The sequence below is a fragment of the Rhea pennata genome, chromosome 20 (assembly GCF_028389875.1).
Source record: "Rhea pennata isolate bPtePen1 chromosome 20, bPtePen1.pri, whole genome shotgun sequence".
Taxonomy (NCBI): Eukaryota; Metazoa; Chordata; class Aves; order Rheiformes; family Rheidae; genus Rhea; species Rhea pennata.
In genome coordinates this window covers 12,672,509-12,700,422 of record NC_084682.1, presented here as the reverse complement: position 1 = coordinate 12,700,422, position 27,914 = coordinate 12,672,509, and the positions used below count along the sequence as shown (strand labels likewise).

The following is a 27,914-nucleotide window of genomic DNA, read 5'->3' as shown; positions in this document are numbered from 1 at the left end:
CTGCCCTGCCCAGGCGCTGCCCCACCTGGTTCCGGCCCGAGGACTGGCCCTGCCCAGCCCTATTCTGCCCCCCCTCCCCGACACACCCCCCGGGGCTTCGGCTGGGTGCTCTGCGCTCGCCCTGGCTGCAGCCTGCCTGCCACAGGTGCCATGCCGCAGGCTTGCCCAGCCGCAACCTGCCACGCCGGGCCGTCCCGGGAAGAACCAGGCCAACGTGCAAGCAGAGCAAGTCCTTTATCACACAGGGACAGCAGCACAGCCTGGCCTGCCACCAGCACCTACCAGGTGGAGCGAGGCAGGTCACAGCGTCACTGAGGGAGCTTTGTGGCTCCACGCAGAGTCCGGCCGCTTGGGTGCTGCCCGCGCTTTGTGAGCTGGCTTGGAGTCCGAGCGAACCCCCCGAGGGCAGCCCTCAGAAACACACGCAGCGCAGACAGCAGCCCCACCTCTGTGGCTTGCTGGGTACCAGCTCCAGGACAGGACTCTTGAAGCCTGCATCTGCAGGAGAGGGTAGCCCACATCCTCCCCCACCCAGCTCCCACCAGTCACTGTCTGGTGCCTCCAGCGCAGCCCCATGCCATGGAGGCATTCTTGTCTTCCTGGGCCTCCTCTGCTCAGTGGTGGTGTGAGTGCTCATCTTGCAGGACCCAGGGCCTTGCCAAGGCCCTTCCCACTGGGAAGATACCTCACCATGGGCAGCTAGGAGGAGCTGGTGCTGTGGCCTGTTCCTGTCACTGCCTGTGTCGCCTGCTCAGGGACACAAGTCGGGTCACTCAGGATGGAGGTGGAAATGCTAAGCTGGCGGAGAGAGCTCAGAACAGCTGGGGAGAGAAACATGGGACTCATCAGCTTCTTTCACCCACCACAACTGGCAGACTACCTTCAGGGTTCAGGGCCCCATCAGCATGCCCCATGCTGCAAAGTGCTGGAAAGGGCCTGGCTTTACCTTTCCCCAAGGGAGATGGCTCTTCCCTTCCCTGCTCTCAGCCCTGCCATCGCCCCTGGGACTGCGTGACTGCTCCCTGCTGCATGCATCTGACAGAGGGTGAACAGAAACCCACCCTGAGGGGCTTTGGAGAGGGCTTAACTCTGCCCAGCCAGGGCATGGAAAAGTGTTGCCCCACATGTCCTGCAGGTGCTTCTCTCCCGATTGGCTGAGGCAGTGTCCAGCACCAACCCCACTTTTCCCCAGGACATTCCTATCCTTGTGCCATTCTGATTTTCCAGAAGCAGGCAATCTGTGCCACTGGGCCAACCTGGCCTCTTCGGCATGGCCAAAGAGAGGAATAAGGCTACCTACTGGGCCGAAGAGCCGGGAGGGAGCAGTGCTGGTCCAGCCAGGCAAGAGATGTTTGAGTGAGGCTCTCCATGCTGGCTGTGGAGACCATGCCATTGAAAGACTCGAAGAGGGGCCTGATGATGATGCTAAACTGGTAGGAGCAGAGGAGTTAAGGATCAGCCTCATCAAGGTCACCATCTTCTCACCCCTTTTCCTGCTGGCTCCTGGTGCAATCAGCACCATCCTACAGACATCAGGACCAACTTTCTTGGCTCCCTGCTGCAGACCAGAGGCAGATAGCTGCCTTCACAGAATCACAGAATTACAGAATGGGTAAAGATGGAAGGGACCTCTGGACATCATCTAGTCCAACCTCTTTGCTCAAGCAGGGTCACGTAGAGCGTGTTAGAGTTGCATCCAGGTGGGTTTTGAATATCTCCAGAGAAGGAGACACCATAACCTCTCTGGGCAACCTGTTCCAGTGCTCTTTCTTGACACAGCACCACATTAGGCACCAGGCTGTACTGCTGTGGGGCAAAAGAAACATGAACACCTGTAGGACCCAACTGGGAAGCAGGAAAGTGCCCACACTGGGCTCCTTAATTCCCTTCCCCCCTGCCATTTGGGTAAGACGCTGCAGCATAAGGGGCTCAGGCATGTGGCCATATGTGCAAGGGGCACCCGAGGGGACCTGGGACTAGCCTGGAGGCCTGCACCATACAGCCAAGGGCAAGTAGAGGGAAAGGTATGTAACCGCATTGTAGCTGAAGTTGTCAGGAATAGGTAATTAAACATAGGACAGCTTTTCTGGATCAGATCAAAGAGGCAGCTAGCCAGAATCATCCACAAGTGCCTAGGAGCAGAGCAGGGTACAAACAGGTATCTTTCTTTGGGTACTTGCAGCCTCCAGGTCTCACCTCTGGGGATTGCTGTGCCATGGGTGACTTCTGTGTATTTAGTAATCCACAACAGATGCCTCTGCTGTGAACTTGTCCACTTCTCCTGGAGCCCATATCAGCTTTCATATCCTCAGTGTCCTGTGGAAGGAGCAACATAGCTCCCCCAAATTTTATGTGAGGAACTTGCTTTGACCCTGTTCTCTGCAGTGGGTTCTGTCTATGTCTCTGCCACTTGTGGTTTTGTAGACCTCACAGTCATCTATTCACAGGCTCAAGGCCCCATGTGTCTAATTGCTGCTCGTGTGGATGCTGGTCTAGCCCTTTGTCCATCCCTGTCTCTTGGTCTCCTCCATCTTTTTCACTATGCAGAGCCCAGAACTGCCATGGGCCATGGAAACTCAGGTATGCTACACTGGCTAAGGAGGCTGTATAATCACATCCCCAGGTTTGTTTCTCTTCTTTTCCTAATCTGTTTTGATGGCTGCTGGCATCTCAGAGCCAGGTCCTATGTCACCAGGAGCTCTCCCCTGCATGGCAACGGTCAGCTCAGCCCTACTGGTGATTTCTCTCTGAGGACTGACCATTTACTCCTATTCTCTGTTCCCCTGTAACAGGAGCTTCTTCTTGCCCTTGGCTTCTCAGTGTGTTCCCAGCATGTGCCATTGACTGAGAAATGGTTCTCAGAGCCCCTGGAGCTGGAGGTGTCTCACACAACTGGGGAAGAGTGGGCAGACCAGGGGACCCCAGAGCTCAGTGGAGGGGGAAGAGCAAGGAGCAAACATTGGCCACAAAGGATACAATCCAGAACTTCCAGTTCTGCAGTGTGGAGGAGCGGACGTACTCGTCAAACATGTTGCGCATCTGGTCAAAGCGCTGACGTGTAATGGGCACCCCAGTGGCGGGCAGCTGCTCCTGGCACAGGCTGTGGGAATGCAAGAGGGGTGCCACAAGAGGGTCTGGTGCGTTCAGAAGGCTGTGAGCTGAGGGGAGCTGCCTCAGTGCAGAGAGGCTCTGGTTGGCCATGCAGCTTTCAGCAGCGCTTAGCAACTCTGAGCATTTTGAACAGGCAGTTGAGCCAGAGCATCTGGTTCCCCAGATAGCTGTGAGGCATACATCCATAATCCAGTCCTGCACCTTGCTGCCTCTTGACCGTGACCCCAAAACAAGGGTTGAGGGGACAGAGTCAAATGAAGGTACTGCTTCTGTGGGAGATGTTCAAGAGACCTGCTATGGCCTCCCTGGCATGGTTCCTCATATTGCCCGTCCATCTCCACCCAAGCAATAGCTCCCCCCCACCTCCTCCCAACCATGCCTCCCTACTTGATCGAGCCATTGAGATCCTCGATCTGCTCCCGCAGCCGTTGTGCCTCCTCTTGTAGGGCTGCCCGCTCCTGCTGCAGCTTGCAGATGTATTCTGCTGTCTTCTGCAAGGTGGTGGCCTTGCTGACCTGTGGAGTAGTAGGGGGTGAGATGGCAAAGGGAACCCCAGCAGTAGGCAGGACATGGGGCACCCTGTGCAGAGATATGGGCAAAGGGCTTGTGCAGGCTCCAGCCAAGAGTGGAGGTGGAAGGAGCCAGGGGGGTCTGGTAGCACAGTGTGCCTCTGGTCAGCTGCCAAGTCTTGGCATTGCTTCGAAGACAATCTCAAATCACTGCCACAAGACTCCACATGCCCAGTGTGGGCCAATGGCCCCTGCACTACTGCTGGCGGGAACCTGCTGCCTCCTCCCAGCCCTGCTGGCTGCCCCACAGGGTGGCAGTGTAGGGCAGGAGGGGTGCAAGAATGGCAGTTGGAGCCCTGCATGCTGGTGCAGACTGGGACACATGGTCTGCTGGTAACAAGGCTTGTCCTTGTGTGCCCAGGGTTAGCCAGCCAGCCCACACAGCCTTGTACACTCACCTTGATGCTGGGCTGGGCGCTCAGCGTGCTCACCAGGCTGTGCAGTGTGTCGAAGCCCAGCTTGATGTTGAAACGTCTTTTCTGCTCAGCGGAGATATGTGTGATGCGACGGCTTTCCATCTGTAGGCAACGACAGAGTCAGGCACCTCCTGGCAGGGGACAATGTGGATGGTTTGGTGCCTCCCACGACATCGGTGATGGGCTAGCCCAGCATTCACAGCAAGGGAGTGGCAATAGATGGGGGTGAATTTGGGGGTCAGTAGAGAAGGGAATTGCACAAATTGCAGGTCCCCTCCACACAGAGGGCAGTGCAGGTTCCTGCCTTACCTTGCTGGACTCAGGCCTGCCCCGGCGGGGAGCTTGGTGATGCAGTGAGGTGCCAGGGCTCAGCCCTCCAGTGGGTCCTGAGGAGGTCTGGCTGGGCTTGAGCCAGTCACTGCCTAGAAAATGAAACAAGATGATCTGGGGAGACCGTTAGCAGCAGCATTCCCTTTTGATGGTGTCTAGTGCCTGGGTCCCTGGGCTGGCTCTGTGATCAGCAGAGGGGAGCACTCTGCACTGCTAATCCTGGCTTAGGGGTAGCCAACCCTCCTCAGCTGATGGAGGCTCTTGTCTACCATCCAACTGCTTAATGCCTTTTCTCATCCCATTCCACCCAGGAAATCACACTCATTTTTACAAATTGCTCAGAAAATGAGAACATTTGGGGCATGACATTTTGAATTTCCAGTGTTTCTGAGGGCAGAAATTACCAGGGGAGTGTCCTGGGGGCTGAAAGGCTGTAGTCTGCAATGACAAAGTGAAATTGAAAATGAGACAAGAGCCTGATTTCCAGCCTACATGCTGGTTCCTGTGAGTGAAAGGAGAGTGTTTCCCACTGAAAAACCAAGCTCAGGATTTTTAAAACCACAGCCTGACATTTTACTCCTTTTTTGTCTTTTCCTGCTTCTGTTTTGCCTGTGAAGAATGAACCAGGTGAAGGGGCTGTGCCTACATCCTCAGTTTGGTAATTGTAAAAGAAATCATCCATACTCAGTTTGGTAATTGTAAGTGACTAGAATTGAAGCTGAAAGGAAACATTCCCACAGACAATTTGCATTTGGTCCAAACTCTTCCTGCAGCAGATGGAGTTTCACAGTGTGCTGCACATGCAGCCACCTAGGACAGTCCCAGACCCATGACCGCCCTACATGAAGGGGCTTGTGGGGCTCCTGGCCCTAGCAGTGAACCAAGCAAGCATCCATGGCCCTTGATGCTGGCTGTGTGGGGGCCACCACAGGGTCCCAGGTCAGGAGTGCAGGGCTGCCTGCCTTCCGAGGATCCTTGGGGTGCTGCTCTGCCATGGGCCTCCTGGTATGCATTACTGCAGAGCCAGGTGGGCCATGCCCTTGGTCTGAGAGTGGCCCCAGACTCACCGCAGGCCAATGTCGGGGAAAGCCGCTCCGCTTTGGGGACCAGCAGTGGGCCTGGCTGGGTGCCCACCAGTGGGCTCAGCACAGCCTGGGAAGAGCTGGAGCCGGGAGCCAGTCCTGGGCTCAGCTGGGCCGTTCTGGACAGGAAGGCAGAAGGGACGTCGGAGACACCACTGTGCTGCTGAGAGAAGGCAGAAGAAGCAAGAGGTTGGAGGTGGGGGGAGAGGGGGAGGTCCAGTGCCACGTGCACACAAGGGGCTGGACCTTTCCCCAAAGCAGAGAGCCCCTTTGGTTGGTCCATGCCTGGGGACTGACAGCTGGACACCCGCAACAGAACTGGGAAGAAGGACGTGAAGCCTCATTTGTGTGAGGATTTGATATATGGTCCCACTCAGCCCCTGAGTGGCATGAGCAGCCCCCTATGCCTGCTGCTGCAAGGCTCCATAACCCCCAGGAGGGCATCTCCAAGGAGAAGATCCCTGAAAGTGGGATGTTCCCCAGTTCTGCCCAGTTTCTTTTACCTGAGAAGACACTTAAGTGACTCCCTTCCAGCCTTGCTCAGCCTCTGCCAAGCCTTTCCTGGCACTTTGTCCACATGCCCCCTCCTTTGCCACATGCCTGTCCAGCCCCATTCTGCAAAGGCGACCCAAGAGAGTCCCATTCCCCCCCATTATAGGGTGGCTGTACCCCTGCCTCAGCAACCAGGAGGGCACTTCTCAACCTGAGAGGGCAATTTCCAACCTGAGAGGGCAGGTGAGTGCTTACCAGGGAGGCAGGTGATGAGGGCACGAGCCCAGCGCTGTGTGTGTGCGGGGCATCCAGGGCTGGCTCCTGTTTTGCTGCAAAAGGGCAGGGAGCAGAAGCAGATTGCTGCATGGTGGTACTGGTACTTGGGTCACCTTTTCATACCCCACAGGGACAACCAGCTCCAAGTATCAGTGTTGTTACAGCCCCTTCGCTGCTTGCCTTGTGGATGCCCAAGCCTTAGGGAGATTGAAACTATGCCTTTCTCCTCTGCAACGGGTATGTCATCACACGGGACCTTTGGTGCAGGTGAGGACTCTGGGCCTTTCCTCAGCAGACTGTGACCAAGCATGGGTCTGCATATGACAAGCCTCTGTGGAGCCTGTCACATTGCATATGCTAGCCCTGGGTCAAAGAGGGGATACTATCAGCCTCTCAGCCTGTCTGGGCTGTGGACACCAGGCCAATGACACACAGGACTTTGCAGCAATGTCTCTGGCCAAGCTCCACATCTGGCTGGGCCCTCTCTCCCTTCACAGAGGAGCTGCCATGCTGTACCCAGGGGAACAGTGCGGAGATATTTATCTAGGTCTGTTGCTGTTTCTGGGTTCCTGTTGCTGTTTGGCACTGACTGTCCATTCCCTGCCTCACTGAGGGACACCCATTCACAGGACCAGCCATGAGCCCTGGCCAACATCCCTCATGTCCTCTTCCAAAGGAGGAAGCTGGGGTCTGGCCCTCTCCCTTTGTCCCATAGCCCAGCCGTGTCATGCTGCAACTCTCCCCCTCTCCCCATCACCTGCACACCCCATCTCCCTTCATGGCAGGGTTACCTGTAGTCAGCAGCTGAGTCAGGCAGGGATTGGGCACAGCCAAGTGTGGTGGCATGGGGGACCCTTGGGGTCTCTTCACCTTGGTGCTGCTGGGCTTCGCCTTTGGCCGGCTGCCCCCAGTCAAGGACAGCCCTTTGGACACTGCAAACCTGGGGCTGCTCAGCACCATGTGGGGCAGGTGCGGGGGGCTGGCCAGGGCTGGGTATCCTGGAGGCATCAGGTCCATGGTGTAGCCAATGCCAGGGGCATGCTGAACAAAGCATGGCGTGGAGAGTGGAGAGGCTGAGTGGGAGATGAGCGAGGAGCCCGGAGAGCTGGGGTAAGGGAACTTGGAGCATGGGACAGAGGCAGGGGGGTAATGGGGATCCTGGCCCAACAGTGGCGTGCTGGAGGATGGGCTTGGGGTGGAGTAGGGGGAGCTGAATGGCTCCATGCCGAGGCACTTGCTGGGGAACGCATACTGGAGCAAGGGCTTGTGTTTGAGTTCAGGGCTGAGGCTGCCAGGTGCCCTGCCAGGGGAGTCAGAGGCTGGTGGAGGCAGGGGAAATTCGGAGCTGAGGAAGGCACCATGGAGGCCAAGCTCGGATGTGCTACCGGCCTGTGAGAGAGACAGGGGTTATGAGAGGTGGCTTAGGTACTGGGGCAGCCGTGGGCTGTGGGCTGGAGCTCTGCTCACCTGGAGGAGGCTGCTGGGTGGGAGCGGGGCATCGGGGCTGGCAGGCAGCCCCCTTGGCCCGATCAGGGCACTGGCAGGGTTGGTAGGCAGGGCACCCCCACTGCCATACAGGGGCTCAGCCATGGGCATGAAGCAGGGTGGCTCCTGGTAGCCCAGTTGCATCTGTGAAGGCAGTGGCCGGTGGCTAGTGAAAATATCTGCAGAGCAAAGTGGAGATACATTGATACATGGTAGAAAAGCTCGGAAACCACAGTCTGGGCATACAAGTCAGCATGGCTGGAAACTATGTAAGTGTCCTGCTTTGGTGAGAGCCCCAGAGCCAGTACTGCAGCTGGGACCAGAGTCCCTCTGCTGGGGCCAGCATGCCTGTGGTCCTCAGGGTACTCAGGGTTACACAGTGGGCCAGTGCTGTGCTGACAGAGGGAATGTGCCACCAGGCATTGCTTACTCATCCACGCAGCTCCTGTATCCACTGCAGACAGCCAGTGGGAAGGGCTGTGGGTGCCAAGGCTGCTTCAAGCCTGCTGATGTCCTTCACCCTGCACCTTGAGCCATTCATGGAGATGTGGGTGACAAACCCTGGGGCAGGCCAGAGGGGAGTCATACCCAGTGTCCAGCACTGGCAGAGCTTTGCCAGTCCTGTGCTCACCTTGTGGGGCTGTGGCAGTTTCTGTATCTGTGGACAGATTTGGTGGTGGTGTTGTGAAATGCTGGAGTTTCACATGCCAAGAGGGAAGAGCCAGTCCACATGCTTGGGGCCAGCCTTGCCACATGCAGAGGGACAGGAAACCCGCCCCTGCGCCCAGGGACACCACCCGGGCGGGTGGGGACCCCATCCCCAATGCGCTCCCACCCAGCGGAGGGCTGCGTGCTCTACTGGATGAGGCTGCTCCCAGTGGTGTTCGTGGCCTTCTGGCTCCCTCTTGAACCAGCCACTGACCTTTCACAGGGATCAATCCACCCAGGCTGCAGCTGTGGGGCCAGCCTTGAGGCTGTGTCTGGGGTAACTGAGAGGACCAGGTCATGCTGGCCCTGAGCCAGGGGGGACAGTCCCGCTGGGGCCAGTGCTAGGCTGGAGCATTCACTTACCCTGCCAGCACTGCCTCCCCTACCCTGCTCTGTCTTGCGTGCAGCCTGTGGCTAACCACATCCCATAGCCTTCCCGAAGCCGAGCCCCGTGACCCTGCCACGACTCCCTCTCCCTTCCTGTCCCCTTTCCACAACCCTACTCTTTCCGCAGGCTCAGACGCCACAGCAAAAAGTGCTGGCCTGACACTTTGGCCAGCCACCTCCCTGATGAAACAAGCTTCCCCAAGCACGTCAGACGCCCCCCCCCCCCTCCCAACACACTTCGGCACAGCACTGGAGCTGCTGCTGTCCATGCTAGCAGTGGGGACAGGTTGCCATAGCAAGGGCGTCTCTCCAAGGCACTGTGTCACCCACTGCCTTGGGGTCCCTTGAGATGGATCCTCTGTTGAGGACACGTGGGGATGACTGTGGAGATGGGATAGAGCTGCCAGGTGTGCCTGGAGGGTATTTCGCCGCATGATGGAATGGGAGCACTAGCTGGGTTTGTAGGCTGTGCACAAGGCATGGCAACATGCCTGATAGCTCTTGGCAGGGGGGGGTCTCCATCTGAGCAGCCACCCTGGGACAGGAGCACTTGGGCAGAGAGCACTGGGGCTGTCCCTCTGTCAGTATGCCAGTCCATATAGACTGCATGAATGTCTCTGCCTCCAGGCAGCTTGCGGTTCTGTGTGCCCACCCGCAGCAAGTGCAATGCCCAGGCTGGCTTTGCTTCCTCAGCCATGTTCTGGGCACTGGCAGGGCTGCAAGGACTCTGCTCTCCCATGAAGCTCTGGCACACAGGCTCCAATGCCCAAGAGCGTCCTGAATGGGAGATGCAAAACTTTTTGGCCTAAGACCCTTCTGAACCTATGCCAGAGCGACAAAATGTGCCAATAGCAGGAGAAGCAATGGAGCTGAGAGCATCAATGAGCCTGGGGAGCCTGGTGCTGCCATGCAACACAGTACACAGCTGGCCTAGCATAACACCAGTACAACATGGGGTAGTGTTGCTGCTGAGCTGCCCCATTCAGCCCTGAGACTTCTCCGTCTGCTGTCCAGATAGGAGTCGCAGCATGCGTGCCCTATCTGGGGCAAGGTGTTTGGATCCATACCACGGCAGCTTACAGGCATCAGTGAGCCCTTGTGAGAAGCTGCACTGACACCCTGCTTCTTCTCAGCCCTAGGTTAGGGGCTGTGGTAAGACAGAAGATTGGCTGTTGCCTTCACCAGCCTAGTGCTGCTGTACTGGAAATGTTCTCCAAGCTGCTAGGAGCCTCGTCAGCCCCACTGCCCTTCCCACTGGCCACAGTACATCCTCCTCCTTGGAGCCGAGCTCTGCCTGCTTCCGGTGTCACCTGGACCAGGTCCAGGGGATACAGGGAATGGCCAGGAGCAGGACAGAGCTATCCTCTGCCCCTCAGCATGGGGTGCAGCACTGGCAGGCAGGATCTCAGCCCTCCCCAGGGTAGAGTGCCCAATTCACCTCAGATGTCCCTGCCTTTTATTGTGCCCACATCAGGCTGTCTCCAGGCTTAGGACCAGCCAGCTGAGATCCTGCCACCAGCACTGAAGCTCTGCGTGTATTTATAGGCGTTTCTGGTGCTCAGCTCTGCAGATTCGATTCCTCTTGTGCTTCTGACTAATGCTGCAAGGATGGATAGTGGGTGCTGCCAAGAGCAGTGCCTGGGAGCACCTGGGCACCCTCTCCTCCCCTTCTCCTGCCCTTTTCCCATGCTAGAGCTCTTGCCCACATTCCTCTCTACTGTCACATCACCCCAACCCACTCCCAAGCCACACAGTATGGCCAGAGTGGGCCAGCACTCCAGGTGAGAAGAGCCTGTGCTGTTGGCACACAAGGTCTGCAACATCTAGTGCAAACCTGAGGCCACTTTCCAGAGGGAACTGGAGTACAGAGCCCATTCCCAAACCTAGGACCCTCTGGTGTTGCCCAGGGGCTCTGGGAGAGCCCTGCAGCACTAAGGGCGCCATGCTGACCCATGGCTGGCCTGCCTGGACCCGAGAGCCCCAATGCCCGGAGCATGTCCTACCTGGAGCACGGTGCCAGTAGCACTCGGACACCAGGCTGGGCTGTTCCCTGGCCTCTGCCATCAGGACTTCTCCATCTGGCCCACGCTGCTCTCTGGCACTTGCTGAGGACGCAAGGTGGTTCCTCATTTGGGGATTGGTTTGCACTCGCTGACTGACAGGCACCAAGCGCTGTGACAGCCACCACACACAGTGACAGACTAAGTGACCCTGTAGGAGGCCTGGGGCCCTGGTTCTACTCTGTTTGCCTTGCCCATGAGATGTGCGGACTCAGCTCACAGGCCTTATAATACTGTTGAGGTGCTGACCCCACAGGCTTACACCATGATGCTCTGCATGAGGCAGCTGGGTGGGATCCTCACTCCTGAGTCGCAAGAAGCCATCGCGCATGCTGCTAGAAAAAGCAGCTTCAACCCCCAAAGTTGGGGCCAGCTGGCGCCCATGGGTCTAGCACCCATAGGTCTGGCACCCAGTGCCTAGCCTTCATAAGCAGAGTCCCCTCCCTGGAAAGGGGCCTCTGTTGTCCTCTCCCTACTCATTCCACAGGCCTGCACTCAAAGCCACAGCCCCATGCACCCTGATTGCACTGCCCTTCACATTGTGCAGATACACCTAACAACACATGCCTGGCACTGCCTGAAGCAAGGTGTATACACACACACCTCCGCTCCAATACCTCTGCCCCAAGTGCACCCCCGTGCACTTCCCTGGGCACACTCACATCCTGTCACCCTGCTGACGCTCACATTACTTGTACACACAGATGCTATCTGGTCTATATACTCTCAAAGGTGAAGATGAGCAGCTCTGTGCAAAGTACCAGGAAATGACAGGTGCTGGACAAAATTTTACCCATGTGCATTGCCTTGAAGTATGCCTAGTGTGGTGCTGTGCTGCCCCATGGCACTTGAACCTCTCTCCAGCCAGGCATACAGCAAGCCACAGATGATGTGCTGTCTCTGACCCACCTGGTCTCAGGACCCTCCTTAGACCAGTGGACCCCAGATTCAGAGCCTATGGCAGAAAATGGAAGGGAGGGTTTCCTGCAATTTAGGAGCTTGCAGTGAGACCCATCCTGATTCCAGGCAACATGCCAGAGCAAAATGTAGTCCTTTTCTCCAGGAAAAAAAAAAAGGATTTTGCTGCTCATGGAAACGTATCTGTCCAGATGGGCACCACAGTGCCCTTTGCCACCTCCTTCTGATGACCATGAGGCAGCCTGTGCCATGCTGGGACCCCAGGGCAGCATGGACTGCAATTAGGCCCACATGGAGAGGTGCTGTGGGCTCAGTCCTGACACCACCACCACTGCCACTACTTGGAAGAGGAAGAGGACTTCAGCAGCTTCCCTGTGCCATGAGGGGCCTTCTGGAGGAAAGGACATTTGTGAAATAACATTTTGTCTCATTTGAAGCTGTCCCACCTCTCAGTTACTGATGTCCATGAGGGGCACCTGGAGACAGGGAGCAAAGGGCAAGCAGTGGGAACAGAGCCTGTTCCCCAGCAAGGCTTGTCCCACTCTGGTCTCTGGAGGGAAAGAGTTGGGATAGGCTGGTGATGGCCTTACCACTGTATCCATTCAGAGGCTAGCATGTAGTGCTGGCAGAGGGCATCCTTTCACCTGGCCTGACACATCAGGCTTTTTGCCTGCCCCCTGCTCTCTATCAGCATCTGGTCTTGCATCACCCTGCAGCCGTATGGTGCAAGCACACTTGTTTCCTTCAGCAGAGGGAAGTGGGAAGTGGAGCCTGGCCTTGGAGCTCCAGCAGGCCATGGCCAGGCTCAGCTCACAGGGTGCTCAGAGATGCACAGAGCTTAAACAAGGGCTCCAGAGACACTGGTGCCACCCGAGGCTGATGGCTACACAGGAGAACTCAGCCTGACAGACCAGATCTGTTCCCACCCTGCAAAGTGTCCCCAGGCCACCAACTCCTGCACAGCCAAAGGCAGAAGAGTTCATCCTTGATGCAGCGTATGCCAGTGGTGCCTGGCCCTGGTCCACAAGGGCACTGCACAGCACAGCCAGGACTGCGATGCATCCTGGCTGACTCAATGGAGTTCATAGGCACTGTGTGGCTATGGTGGACACATGAGGGCTGACTTTCAATGAGGGGACACTAGGACTGGAAGGACATTGCAATTTGTGCCCCCTGCTACCACCAGGATATCCCTGGGCCGCCAGACACCAGCATGGCCACATAATGTGGCGCTGGTATCTGCGCTTCTTCCCTCTGATAGTCCTGTTGCTCCTAGTTCCCTGCTCCTTTTGTACACTCCCTCCATGCTGAGCTCTCCCTGCACCAGCCCCGAGAATACTATAGGCTATGAGTAGCCTGTCTGACCTGTGTTGCAGGCAGACCCTGCACAGTAGTACTGATGGCAGCCCCATTGGAGGATGCTGCCATTGCCTGCTTCCCTGGGTCCCTCTCAGCCTGACTTGGAACCAGTGCCAGATTCCTCTCTTGTGGCCAGGTTGATAGAGTCAGTGCCTTGCCCCCAAGGGATGGCCCCAATACTGGCCAGCACTGGGGTCTCAGCTCCAAGCCAGCCCCTTGGGGTTACCTGCTGGTTGGAATCAGCCAGTATGGTACAGGTGTGTGTGATGAGGACAGGGGACACAGCAGAACAGAACGTGGTCTCTCTAGAGGTTTCCTCTTTCTTGTGAGGATAGTCGTCCTTCCTGTGTCTGTAGCCAAAACTAGGTGGTTTCACACTCCTGGAAAGACCCTCTGTTTGGAGAAATTCTCTTCCACAGCTTCTGACCAGGTCCTTCCTGACCTTCCATGGCTCTGCCCTGGGCACAGCTGGGTACATAGCACAGTCCCTGCCCTACAGCCTGACACAGAACCGTGGCCCATATATTTGGCTTTTTTCAATGCTGGTGGGTGTTCAGTGCTTTCTGGCTGCCCTAGCAACTGCTGCTAGGACTGCTGCTGCCTTGGCATCCCTCTGCCTCCCCACTTCTGCCTGCTGTGGGGGGTCAGAGCACAGTGGGCTGTCTGCAGCTGGGACCCTGCATCACATCCAGGCTGGTTCCTACCTGAGATCTCCATGATATCATCCAGGCTGGGCTGCAGGGGTGCCAAGTCCGGTTGGATCATATCAGCATTCCCAGTATAAGCTGCAAGAAGGCAGAACTGCAGCCTTAGGGCCTGACCACTGTGCTCATATGGCCCCCTCCTCTCAGCACTCATCCCAGCTCTCCCATCATGCCTGCCTCATTGCCACCACCTTCCCAGGCATCCTAGCATCACACCACATCCGAGCACCCTGCCCTACCACAGCACAAGGGCAGGGAAGGGGGTGCCCACTCTGGGGAGTCTCAGCCTCCAGGGCCATCCAGTCCCCAGCATCCTGCCTCTCAGCACATCAGGGGCTTCATCCAGGTCTGAGAACCACAGGGAGCAGCTGATCCTGGCAAAAGACCTCCCTGGGACCACAGGGAGGCCTGATGCAGAGGAACCCTCCTGGATCAGACCAGCAAGGGAAAGCAAACAGAAGCTCATATCCAAAGGACACAGACAGTAGCTCCTCAGGGGCTAAGCCAATAGGAAGCAATGTCTGCACTGGAGTTGTCTGTCTGAACCTTGTCCTCCACCTCAGGAAAGAGCATGGTCTGGGGCACCTACCATCCTCTGGGAGTGCCTGGTGGGCACTAGGCGTCTGTGTCATGGTGAAGAGGGTGTCAGAGATGTCTGAGAGGAAGCTGTCCAAGTCAAAGTGCTGCCTACCCCCCGAGTCCTCTTCCTCATCCCCAAGCAGCATGGGCACCACATTGCAGAAGAGCTGGTTGCACCATTTCTCTGTTGGCCTCCAGACATCCTCATCCTGCACAAGACAGTTAGCAAAGGATCCCAGTAGGCATCTCTTGTGAGCAGGGCCCACACCTTGTTCCCTGGCCTCTCTCCCTGGGTGGCTTCTGCACTCTTTGCTGTATTTATCAACCCAGAACTTCAAGGCTTGTGTGTTGCTCTCTTGGAACAGAGAACCTGGCATTCAAAGTGCTTCTGCTCAGCAGGCCACCATACCCATTGGGGGGTTTTATGCCCTGGGTCTTTTGCCCCCCCTTCTTCCAAACTGCCCAGTGCAGGGATTGATATTGTGCCCCGCTCCCTGCCTCCATGGAGCCCTTCCCGAGGGGACTCACCTGTTTTGGGCTGGAGAGCTCTCCCTCCCGGCTAGACTTTCGGAGCTGGAAGGAGAACACAGTATGTTATCCTTAACTGGGGCTGGCACCCCCAGGAGCAGGGTGGTGCTAGAGGCAGAGCAGGGAATGGCAGAGCTCAGGACAGGGGTTCCTGGGGAGCTCTGCAAGGAAGAGCCTCGACCCTGCCCTCGTGCCCCTTGGTCACTTACTCTGAGTGTGGAGGATCGCACTCACTGCCCGCTCTAGGGTCTGGCTGAGATCACCATGAGTTTGCATTTGCCTTTATTTTACAGAGCTTAGGCCTCTCCCATGATGCCAATGACCAAGCTGCTGTTATGCTGGAGGAAGCCCAGTGTAATGGTGCACACAGTGTCCACCCTGTCCTGGCTCATAGCACCCTGGGCTTTATCAGGCCTGAGCAGGCAGTCAGGGAGGAGGCTGGCATCATGCTCCACCCCGCATGCTGTGTGGCCAAGAGCCATGGAGATGTTCGTGTGACCACTAGATGGCAGGCCTGGAAAGCGGGCACTCGCCTGGTGTCACCATGGGCCAGCCTAGGCCTGCCTGGCAGCAGATGCTGGCAGAGTGAGCCATGGGTGCCAGCTACAGCCCAACAAATCCCAGCCCAGCAGGATAGCCATGGGAGAGCTACGGGCACCATGGGTGTGCTGCCAGTCACAGCCCGGTAAGCCCCAGCCCAATACATGAGCTGCTAATCACAGCCTGGCAAACCCTAGCCCCAGATGATGCCACAGGCAAGGCAGGGTCATCCTGGACTGCACTGCAAGACTGCACACCACAGCTCTGCACATTGCTGACACCAGGGTCTCCTCAGAGCTCTCCTCCACCAACAGGTGTGTCGGCACGGCACAGGCCCTGAAAGGAGCCTCCTGCACCAGCCGAGAACCTGCTATGGCCAGTTCCAGGTCAGCCTGCTTCTTGCAGTTATGACTGCTGTCTTGGATGCCCTTACCAGCCCATCACACCACTGCCACTACCATGGAGGAGACAGCAGCAGGGGCAGTGCCACTTACCCGCTTCTTGTAGTAAATCCTCCACTTGTGGTACTCCCTCATCACCACCTCGATGCGGCGCTTCCAATATTTGCCTTCAAGTACGACAGCCTGATGGTGGCAGGATGACAAAGGGGTCACAGTTATGAGGCACCCCCAGGCCCATGCCCTCCCAGCATGAGAGCCCTACAGCTAGCCCTCCAACCTGCTCCTGGCCAGTGACTCCCACAAACTCACAGCCAAGGCTGATTTCCTTGGGCCACTTCAGAAACACTTCCCTGGCAAATATAGCAAGTGTTGTGAGCTGGGTGGCTCTCCCACCTGTGGTGGCCCCATTTCCCACCCATGCACTCAGACCTTTCCCTAACCTGTAGGGCTGCAAGGGCCCTTATGTTACCTCTGGTTTTCGGTGCTCATCAGCTTCTGACCCCTCCAGGGGCGTGACAAAGCCACACATGAGGTTTTTCCTCCGTTCCACATCTGCCCAAGGGAAAACACAGTCAGACTTTACTCACATCTCCCTGTCCGCACAGGGAAGGATGCCTGGGCATACAGCCCAGCACCTTTCCTGGTCCTGCCTGAGGCTCCACTGCCCCAGCACCTGCTTCTTTCCCACACAGTATCACCCAACATTCAGTAGGAGGAAGGACCCAGGGTCTAGGATCTCATACTCACACTGGATGTACCATGCTCTCCAGATAGCATTGTTGAGACGTATTTTATCCCGGCAAAGCAGCCGCAGTCCCTTGAAATTCTTCCACTTTGGAGACACCAGCTTCCCACTAAAACACCAAGCAAAGGAGAGGCTGAGGGGGATAATCCCAGAGCCCTGCTGGTCAGGGGCCTCATGAGGATGAACCTACTGTGCCTTGAGGCAGACCCACAGCCTCCAGCCAGGTGGTAAGCCCAAAGCAGCCAGACAGCTCTTCTGCACACCTCAGTCACACACTGCCAGCCTGGTGCATTCATGGCAGGTGAATCTGAGAGTACTCTTGAGCTCCTGTTCACTCTCTAAGAGTAGCACAGATGTGAATGGGGAGCTTCATAAACCCACAAGAGGCCTCCTAAGCCCCTGGGATTAAAGTACAGCATATGGAAGTATTGATTCATTGAAACTCGGAATATATGGTTGTGACAAGAGACCCTGCAGCCTTCAATGAGTGCCAGCTACATCCTGGCACCAGCTAGGGTGGGAAGGGAAGTTGCAAAGCCATCCAAGATGCCAGCAACGTATGCTGCTGTGGCTCTTGCCACATCATGACATTTGGGCAGACATTCCTTTTAACTCCAGGAAAGATTAAGAGAGGGATAGTGTAGTGGTTATTACATCTGCTTTACATGCTGAAGGTCCTGGGTTCAAGCCCCAGTGAACCAGCACCAGGAAATCTTTGAGAGGTTGGACTGGATGATCTGCAGAGGTCCCTTGCAAACTTACTGATTCTGTGAAAGACTTGGAGAGGTTGCCTTCAGCAGAGTAGCCAGGTGCAGGCATCAGGATGAGCAGGGAAAGGGGAAGTTGTTTGGGTGGGTCTTAGGAAAGGCAGGATGACAAGCCAGAGGCCATTAACAAATGCTTACCTCTGCCCAAAAGAGGAGCAGTGATCCGGACCCTTTCTGCCTCCAGCTAAGCACTGCACTGGATGCCCCTTTGTGCCCTCCCAATCTGCTCACCCCACTGCAAAACTTGCTCCTTCAGCAGAGAGCAGGCTCACATTCCTCATCCCCAGCTGCTCCAGCCCAGGCCCTGCTCCCTCTTTCGTTTCCAGGCTCCCAGAGGCAGCAATGTTTGTTTTACAGCTTGTTGTGGTGGTAGTGATGTCCCTAATGGAGTCGGCAATGCTGGCAGGCTCATTTCACTAATCCACCCACAATACTAATTTCCTTCTACCTGAGAGACATGTCATCCTCACATGCATGCAGCAGTATTGCACAGAGGGCTCGCAAGGGTCTTTCTGCTCAAGGAGCTCTGTAGAGGAAGCTGTGATCCTTCTGCCTTATCATGTGGCACTTGACACTGCAAGCAGCCTCCTTGGCCCTGTCCTGCTGGTACTCTCCTTCCTGTTATTGGTTTGGGGTCCTTTCTACCTCTCCCCATAAGCCCAGCTGGCTGACACTGCTCTCCCACCCTCCAGAGCTTGTCTTATGGAGGAGCTGATCTTGGCTTTACTCACTGGTGCAATGAAGGGACCCTTAGAGAGCAGGCTGGGGGCTGTACAGCATCTCTCCATGGAGAAATCTGGCATAATCTAGGTCCAGACTGCCAGCACAAGCACACAGAGCACAAAGCATGGGTAAGGCCACAGCTGCACTTCTTCCTACCCCTATTGTGCCAAAAATTTTTCCCTTTGAGTCACAGGTGCTGCTAGAGGTCCCATGGGTTCCCTCTACATGCAGGGAGGGAAAAAGATAGAGGCTGAACTGAGCACAGGGGTGCCATATTTCTCCACTGCCAATATCTGCTCAGCTGCTCCCAACAGACCCTGCTGGCAATGTGATGGAAGGATGTCATCCCAGCATGTTCTTGCGGAAATACTGTGGGAACAGAGTTGGGCCCAGCACTAAGCGGCAGCATGCTTCCTTGTCCAAACATTTAAAACCTCCTTCATGCACCCTCTAACAAAGACTCAGGGCCTGGCCTGTCTTGAACGCTATTTTCCCTCATGCAGCATAACGGAGTCCTGTATCACATGTCCTCCCACAAGCAGGGCTCTCTCCCTTGGTCACTAGGTGCTAATGAGCTCTGCAAGGACTGCCATGCAGCAGACTGGGGCCAGTCAAGCAGAGCCAACGCTTCCCTCTGGAGCTGATCAGGTACTGCTCTCTCCCCACGGCTACAGCTGAAGCCCTGAAGACACTCTTGCCCTGCTCCATGGTGCAGGGAGGGAGCGGCTAGCAAGGCAGTGTGCCGTCCTTGACACTGCAGCAAGATATTGCCAAGAGGCAGCAGTATCTGCAGGAAGATCTCAGCTGCTGGAGGGAAGCGTGCTGGGCAGGGAGCCAGGGGCAGACAGGCAAAGAGAAAACTGCCATCTGGTCCTGCTGGGGCTGTGCAAAGGAGCAGGGACCACTGAGATGCCCTCCAGCTTCAGAGCCTGATGGAGGAGCATGCGGGAGTGGTCTTACCCACTGGAGTGGAAGGGGCCAGTCTCCCCCAGGAGAACCAAATCTGCTGGCTGCTTACTCAGCCCAGGCCCTCTGCACCCTCAACACAGTGAGAATGCCAACAACAGTGGTGGTCACAGGGTCTGCTGTGGGCTCCTCAAACCATGGAGTGAGATGTCCTGCACAAATTGTGACAAGCCCAAATCCTGTCTGAGAAAGGGGCAGGTGCAGCTGGAGGGCCAGGGTCCATAGAGGCCTTCTCCACACAGGTGGCACAGGGCCCTGCATCCCCAGGGTGCACGGGATCCCACTGCTGCAGGTGGCCCACAAGGGCTTGGGGAAGATCTCGACATCTGTGGCTCCAGCCTACAGAGAGTTAAGGACTTGGCTACACACCGGCAACTCCACTATCACCAGGGAGTTTGAACTTTCCCCAGTGGCACAAGGCAAACAGTGTGGTGGTGCCAAGCAGCTGAGCCAATGGAAGGGCCGGGTTTCTTAGGCATGTGGCCAAATCCTGCTGGTCAAGGCTATGCAGCCACGCTCTGTGCTAATGTCTCCCCTGTGCGCTGCCAGGGAGCTTAGAGGCGCAGCCCGAGCCCCAGGTCCAGGTCAGGCACCTTGGGCTAGGCCGTGGCTGTGGAGCCACCCAGAGGCACGAGGAGTTGGGGCGGGGGGGGAGATGCCATAGGGCCTGGGTGATAACAGCTTTTTTTTCTTTTTTTCCTCTCGTTAATAAACCCGGTCGTTTTTTGAGCTTATCAGGCTGATCTTTGCTCCCTAATTTGCCTTTAAAATGGCCCCACCCTTTCCTGAAGCAGTTCCCTGGGGAGATGGATGCCAACACCACCGCAAGGGCCGTTACAGATGCCCGGTGGGCCGCAGCACAGGCCCAGGCGTCAACTCCGTCGCTAGGATGGAGGACCGGAGGGGATGCAGCTGCCGCTGCCCAGCAGGGATGCGGCAGCCCCCCCCGGCTGACTGCAGTGGCCCGTTGTGGCAGCGCCGGGCCTCCGGCCACACCGGGCCTCCGGCCAGGCCGGACATGGCAGCGCCCCGCTCGGAGGCGCAGAGGGGAAGGGGCAGAGCCGATCGCTGCAGCAGCAGGTGTGGGTCACTCACAGACCAAGCAGCTGAGCCAATGGAAGGGCCGGGTGGGGCCCCCAGTGGGGCGGGGGGGGGCACCCAACATGGGGCAGTAGGGCAGCAGGAGAGGTGCTGGTGGGGTGTCCCCATAGCAGGGGACCAGCCCCCCAGGACAGGCCACCCTAGGCACTGGGGGAGACTGGGGCCACCTCTCTGATCAGGTGATCGCAGGGCGATCCTCAGGCCCCAGCACCCACGTGGCCTGCGTGGGCACGGGCCACGATGGCAAGGATGAGAAGGAGGAAGGGGAGCTGGCATGGGGACCCACGGAAGCAGGAAAAGAGATCCCATGGCCTGCAAAGTGACTTTAGTGAGCCGGGGCGAGGTGGAAATGGGGTTCAGCCCACCACCGAACAGTCCAAAGCAGTTCAGGACTGAGTCAGTTTCAGCTGGTAGCACCTATTTTCTCAGTGATTCATTTTGTCTGTCCAGATGTTGTGGCACCTACTTTCACTGCAAAATGAGTATTTCGTCCTCTGTAAATGCTAAGGGTGACAGAGGAGGAATGACTTGTGAGATACAGGACTGCACAAGGGGAAATGGGCTGAAGCAAGATGGGCAAAGCTAGGCGGAAAATCCTCCTGCTGCTACGAGGCTGTGATGAACAGCCTTAACCTTCCCAAGTGTGCAAATACTGCAGCCAGGAGCAGGGTCCCCCCACGGAGCTGTCAGAGTCCTCCTCATTCCCTAGGCTGCAGGGAAAGAGCTGGCTCCAAATGCACTGCAAAATGACAGCTTTCCCTGGAATGTCTAAAATCTCATGCTCAATTTCTCACAAATTTTTGCAGAAAAATCATGTTTGTTTTTTTTCTTGGATTTTTACATTTTAAGTCCAAAATCTGGAATAGAAAGTTAAAAATGTAACCATAGTTTTCTGGGGAAATGCCAAAAAGCATTTGGTGTTCAAATCAGGCTTGGTCATGAAAAGTGTTCATACTATTTGAATGAACTCTTTTCTTTACTGTGTTGTATTGATGAAAAAAAATGTTCCGCCAGCTCTACTGTTTACTGTGTTCTTTTCTGGGAGGTACAAGCTCTGCTCTGGCAGGCACTACAATGGAGGTCGGTATGGGAGTATCGGGTAATTTGGGTGTACGTTGTGACAAAGGCATTAAGGGACTGTACTTGGGATTAGCTATGGATGCGCTCTGTGTATCTCTTCTGCGTAGGAGAGCATATGTCCGTAACTCTTCCCTCTTCAGCAGCCATTTACCCCAGTGCACAGAAAGCATGGAATGCCCCAGATGAGCAGGGAAGTCATCTAAATCTTCTGGCAAATAATTGTCTGGGAAGCTGAATAGCTGTGCGTCAAGCTAGCAGTACCTCCTCAAAGCCTAACCACCATGTATTTTGGTGATCTCTAGAAGTATGTCCCCACTCCGCTTCAGTAAGAGAAGAGACTTGCACACAAGCCCAGCTTCTCTTCGCAGTCTTCGAATAGGAACAGCTTCAATATCCTCAGGGCATGACAGAGAAAACTCACGCAGCTCCGCACCGCAGTGTGCATGGGCTGGCCTCACCTGGCTTAGCCCTTGCACAAGCCTTTCCCCTCTCCCCTCTGCAAAGGCACATGTTATGCAGTCAGGTTCCCAGGCCCACTGAGATCTGTGGACCACCCGAGCTGGAGCTGTCATTGACACTCCGCCCTCTCCCCTACGTCTAGAGCCCTACTTCCTTACAGCTAGGGCATATGAGACAGTCTTTGGTCTGGGTAAGACCAAAGTCTCATCAAACGGAGGAGCGAGAGCCAGCAAACACAGGATATGGTCAAATCTGTGCAAGTTAATTCCAGCCAGTCTGAACTAGTTTATAGAAATGCAAGCTCCATGGATGTGCACTGTGTCACGCTAGTGACTTGAGGCTGCATGATTTCCCTGGACTGCCCAGGCAAGTGCAATCTGGTCATGAGAAGCAAAAGGGGAGAGGACAGCTCAATGTGTTTGTCACTGGCGTTTCTGCCTGTGCTGATGCTGAGTGCTTTCTGCTGCTGTGCATAGATGTTTAAGGCATTGTGAATTAAAGAAGCAATTAAAGAATACGGCAGCAATTTCACCTTGTGTAGGATAACCTCAGAAGCTATCAGCCTGCCAGAAGGATGAGTTAATAGTGGATTGGCATGCAAGTGTATAATTAAAGCCCATCTTGTTGTAAATCATGTGAGGATGACCAAGTTAACACTCCAAGTCGCTTCCCAGTCTGATGTCCCTAAATGCTAAATCTCCACTCTTGGTACTTACAGGGAAGTTATTCCAGAACATACTCTTGAAAAAAATGCAGAAAGGTTTTTCTAAAGACATGTGCAAGATAGGATGACATGTGTCTTTGCAATTCCCATCTGTGTCTAATTTTTCTCCTTTTGAGAGTGCAGCTACCCAGGATTAGTTAGCCATCTAATGATTCCCTGTGACAGTATTACAAGGACCTGATGGCAATGTGTGTGAGTCCAGGGGAGTAGCCCCATGAGGTGGGACCTGGGGAGTGACACTCTGAGAGAGGGGGGAAAAGGAGCTTTCTGAGATATCAAGTGTGTGCCAAGGCCCAGAGTAAATAGCTCTGGAAAAAAAACTCAGGTCCATATGCTAAGGTTCTGGGGGGAACCTGGGGATGCGCAGTGTGCTGGAGGGAAGTCCACTTAAAGGAGCTGTGAGAAATGATCCCTTCCCTAAGGAAGGAATTCAAGAAGTATAGAAGATTGCAAGAGAGTATGGAGTGGAAGGGTACGATTAGCTCTGGCAGAACAGCTCCTGGAAGGACAGCAATATCCTAGAAAATGGGTACAAAGGGTTTGGGAAATGCTTCTTTCCTATATCCCACACAAGGAGGAAGACCTTGGCAGGGGGAGCTGTCACTCTTTGAGGGATCTGAAGAAAAATCATCGTTAGAAATAAGCCTTGATATAGAGAGGGAATGTTTCTTTCTCAGCAAGAAGATGACAAATGGTTTGACCCACAGAAGGGAAGAATGGGTAATATGACTGAGACAGGACTGGCGTAAAGGGCTGTGAAGTGTGGCAGAGGAATACTGGAGGAGGGAGCTGAAAGACTGTCCAGCTACAGTCATTAAAGTGGTGACACATTTGCCTTTGAAATGGTGTGAGCCAGGCTTTGGACAACAAGAAAGGGGTATGCAGCAACAGCCAGAGTTCGGCCCGAAGGTCAGGAGAAGTGATTCTTTCCTTCTATTCAGCACTGGTAAGGTAATGTCTAGATATTATGCCCATATTTGTCCCACCATAATACAAGAGAGATGTCCACAAACTACAGTAATTCCAGTGAAGTCTAGTAAGACTGGTGGGGGACTGGTGAATATGACATACACAAAGAGGCTGAGAAAGCTGGATTTTTTCAGCCTGAAGAAGAGAAAGTAAAGAGAGGATCTACTTACTACCAAAAGAGGTACAGTACAAAGATGCGCTGAGAACGAACAAGAGTTAATGGAGACAAGCTAGAACACAGGAAATTCTCATTAGAGCTGTGGAGGACACTTTCCCCTGTGAGAGTGGTGCAGCCTTGGGACAGGGCCCAGAGGCAACAGGGTCTCCATCCTTCATCTCCTTCAGACTTCGACAGGACACGGCCCTGAGCAACTTGATCTGGCTTTGGAGTTAGCCCTGTCTTGTGCAGGGGTTGATCTAGAGACTCCGGACATGCCTCCCTACCTGTGCATTTCTACAGTGTCTACTTCATTAAGATGTTACTTTACAATGTAACTATGCCTGCTGCTTCTGTGGTGGGTGTACCCCTAAAGATTGGATGATAGTGGCTGATCACTCCAGCTGAGGTAGTGTGCCACACCAACACCCTGGAACCTGGGCTTGGAGGGAGGGTGCAGAATGCCAAACCATGCAGAGAAATGTCTAATCAGCTAAGACCAAAGGTGCAGGTCAGCTAAATATTTTTAAGCTGTTTTTACCTTGTGAAACCTCGCTCCAGTTGCTGCTTGCCAGTCCACCAAAAATGTATTAGCAAAGATGCCATTGGCTTCTGAAGGGAGAAAACAAATGCTAGAGCAGCAGCTAGATAGCACAGTAGTTAGTACTACAACCATCTGCAGCCAGGGTCTGATCCCAGCCGTGGAGAAGCATATCCAGGGCTGCATCATACCTTGATCAATGCTTCTTGTAATCCTGTTTTTAAGGTGCTGGCAAACTGCAAAGTGTTTTGATGAGAGCTGGAGAAGGGCAGTATGCTAGAATGGGAGCATCTCCAGAATGCATATGAACTGTGTATGAAGTTTGGGGAATATCTAATGTTAAAATTTCCCTGGGTGGGTCCCATGTCCTGCAGCGACCCTGGCACTATGAACTTCTTCCAAAGGTGCTGAGCAAGACCTTGCCTTGCACCAAGATAGCCAGGAGACATCTCTAGTGCTCTGTCCTCCAAGATGGCCATCAGCAGTGGCACTGTGCTTTGTAGCTGGTGGAGATCCCCTTCACTGATAACTACTGTTCAGCTGTGGTTGCAGTTTATTATGGTGCTGGGCTTGAGGCTGGTATGCATACTATTGTCCTCAGTGCAGGAGGGATGTGAAGCCCAGAAGCAGTCTGACAGAGAGATCTGGTGGGATGGAGCCCTATCTGCAGTGTAAGGGGCAGTCTGGCAGCATGCCACCCTTCCAGACCACTCCCAAAGCACTTGCACCCCAGGTGCTGGGGTTTCCTCTTACTAATGTATCCAGGCCCAATGGAAGCTCTCAGGAGTCAACAGCTAGAACACTGTTGGACAGAACAGTGTCTGCCCCTCTACCCTATGCAGCAAGACTCAGAGTAGGGCAAGAAAAGTGGGACTAAGAGAGCAAAACTATCAGTGGCTTATTGTCATCTATGTGTAGCACTTAGTGATGATGTGCCTGACAGTGTCAGTCTCCTGAAGGATTCACAGTCCTCAGCTGGGTCACTGAAGCTTACCTTATTCCTGCTTAGCACCAGCCTCCTCACCAATGCCATAGAGAAAAGTTGTGCCTGACTGACTGTGAGCAAATCATTCAGTCTATTATGCAGATGCATGGCTATGGGCCAAAAATACACAGCTATGTGGCAACTAGTACCCTGTAGAGTGTTGTCCCAGCAGCCAGCGGCACTGGCACTGCTCTGAGAGTGTTCACATATTCCATTGCTTGGAGCTCTCTCCCAGGGACTTCAAGGCATACCTTGTTGAGGCTAACAATCGAATGAAAATCTGCAAGGGACCAAGAGTTGGACAACATTCCAAGGCTATTTTGCTCAAATTTCCTTTTCCTGGGGTATCAGTAGACATCATCGGTCCACATCTTTACTTGAATGTTTAAGGAACGCTGTGCAAATAGTTTTGCACTGAGACCAGTACAGTAAGTTGCCCTGATGCTAAGCCTGAGAAAGCTCAGGGCCTTGGGGCCTTGATAAAAACGGGGTGCTACGTCCAAGAATATGAATCAAGGCTCTAAGAGACATGATGTGGATTCTCCTACTGTCACTGAGGAGCTGTGTGTGGAATGAGCAGGTACTCAGCTCCCTGGGCTTTCAGGAGATGTCTATGGATGATTTATGTAGATGGGGGGAACAACACAGTCACTCATCTGTCAGTGTGAGAAGGTGACTGTGTACAGGAGGAAGGGGGCAAGATTTTATGAGGCCCTGGACAAAACCTCTTGAAGTCCTCCAGCCATTAAATGCTGCTATGCATCCTGGGACAACCTTGGTAAGTGTGGGCAGAGCTGAGAATGGGAAAGCAGGACTCCTGGGCTGGATTGCCAAAGACTGAGAGTAACTTTTTATGTTGACTGGACATAGGTCACTACTACTTGACAGAGCATGTAGGGCCTGGCCATGAGGGTGCTACAACTGAGTGCAATAATGGTAGATCTTCTGGGAAGCCAAAGGGTTGGTTAAGCTATATATTAAGAGAGGAGGAACTTCTCAACTTGTGCCCTAGTGGACTCCCCAGCAAAATCTCTTTCTTCATGAAACCTCCCAGGATGGACTTTCTTGAGTAGAATTCACATCCCAACCCAAAGGACAGGAAGATGATATCAGGTTGCAGTTAGCAACAGGTTCCTAGAGACTGAATTAGCCCAGACAGCCCAGCTTTCCCAGCATGCTGGACTCATGCTTTTAAAGAGCTATAGGGATCTATGTGAAATGTGTGCTGGATACAAGGGCTCTCAGACTCACCTGTACTCCAGGCTCATGCACTCGAAGAGCCGGGTCAGAGTCGGGTCGATGCTTCGGGGATCAGAGGGTTCGGGCTCAGTGCGGTGGTGACGGCGCCGAGGTAGCGAGTCGCTGTGCGGAGATGACACCATGAAGTGGCCGCTATGAATGACCTGGGAACAGTTCTGCAAGCCAGCACCAGTTTCCGCACTGCCCACGGCTGGGTCCTCAGAGTCGGAGTCAGAGTCGGAGTCTGGGCCTGGTCGAATCTGGGGCTCTGGGAAGGATCCTGAGAGCCCTACCTGAGCTCCAGACATCATGCTATACCTGTTAAAGGAGCAGATAACTGTCAGGAAGCCCTTATCAGTCTGCCTGGGCACTGTGGTTCATATCCTACTTGCTTCTGAGCCCTACAGATGCTGTATTAGCATAGAGCGCATGCTACTGTCCTCATCAGTATATATGAATATATGAACACCACACCTCCTCTTTAGAGTTTCTTTGCCCCACCCCTGTCCTGGCTGACACTGGCACTGTCTCTTCCACGCTTAGTGTTTAAGCTTTCGGTTTGCTGGGGAAGCTCTCAGCAAGTCCTATTTATAGTGGTGGCCTGGGTGATCCCGCCCATGGTGCACCGTCAGCCAGGACACTGTGCCTGGGCCACAGGCCTGGCCAGGCAGTTGAACTCCGCGCTGCAGTCCCCAGTCTTGCAAAGCGTCCGATTGCTCCAGCTTTTATTTCCCCAGCAAAGGCTGGGCGCTCAGGGAGGAAGGGCTCTAGATTTTGCTGTGTCCCACCCTCCCCAGCAAGGCGGCCGCTGGGATTTGCTGGCAGGCGGAGCACGCAGTCATCTCTGTTTACCCTGGCTTAAAAGCTACTCCCAGTGCGCCGGTGGGGGAGAGGAATACTTGGTATTTACCTAGCACCTCTGCCCTAATGTATCTCCCCGCACTTCCAAGGGAACAAATATAGATTAAAAGACACAAACAGGTGAAATTATAGCAACGGGCATCCAGCTCAGCACAAAGCACACTGAGTCACTGAGCCGTGCAGTGAAGCTGTGAAACAGTGAGGCAAAAGTCTGCTCTGAAGAGAGCGCTCTGACTGAGTGGGAAAGGAGATGCAAACATAGCTTGCAAGATCCAGAGAGGGCAATGCAGACTTGAGGTTCAGTGGAATTTATGCATCTTACAGGCATGTAGCCCTTAAAAAAAACCCTCCCTTCGCCTCCAAAAGATCCTGAAGAAAGCAGCTAGGCAGGGCTCCCTGTGTCAGTCACCTTCTTTTGAACAAGCGACAGTGATGACCTGCTTGCACATCCCCTTGATGCTCACAGCTGCATTGCTGTTGTTGCTCTTTGGTAAAGTAGTGAGAATGATTGCCAGGGCTGATTCTTTCCATACTAGCTAGACGTCCCTTCCTCCCCCGCTACAAGCACCTTCTCATTGACCAGAGCCTCAGGGGGACAAGATAGTTTTATACTTAAATCATTTATTTTCTGTCTAGTTTTTGTTAACATCCT

General features: G+C 54.7%; 1 protein-coding gene across 1 annotated transcript; it reads right to left on the bottom strand.

Annotated features, from left to right (window-relative positions):
- Positions 1–349: 349 nt before the first annotated feature.
- Positions 350–26,709, bottom strand: MLXIPL (MLX interacting protein like). Its single transcript, XM_062592481.1, has 17 exons — positions 26,414–26,709; positions 16,693–16,799; positions 16,415–16,497; positions 16,039–16,128; positions 15,005–15,049; positions 14,487–14,685; positions 13,898–13,978; positions 7,744–7,940; positions 7,068–7,665; positions 6,256–6,329; positions 5,494–5,668; positions 4,406–4,518; positions 4,079–4,198; positions 3,499–3,626; positions 2,977–3,100; positions 1,301–1,430; positions 350–821 (listed from the first exon to the last, which is right to left on the bottom strand). Exons 1-17 carry the CDS (start codon positions 26,707–26,709, stop codon positions 700–702), a joined length of 2,682 nt encoding a protein of 893 aa, XP_062448465.1. The 3' UTR covers positions 350–699.
- Between the last annotated feature and the right edge of the window lie 1,205 nt (positions 26,710–27,914).

Coding starts and splice junctions, on each gene's coding strand:
- MLXIPL (XM_062592481.1), bottom strand. CDS start 26,709: ATGTCTGGAGCTCAGGTAGGGCTCTCAGGATCCTTCCCAGAGCCCCAG. Junction 4,519..5,493: donor TTCCCCGACATTGGCCTGCG/GTGAGTCTGGGG, acceptor TTCATTTTCTAG/GCAGTGACTGGCTCAAGCCC. Junction 3,627..4,078: donor GCGCCCAGCCCAGCATCAAG/GTGAGTGTACAA, acceptor ACTACTCCACAG/GTCAGCAAGGCCACCACCTT.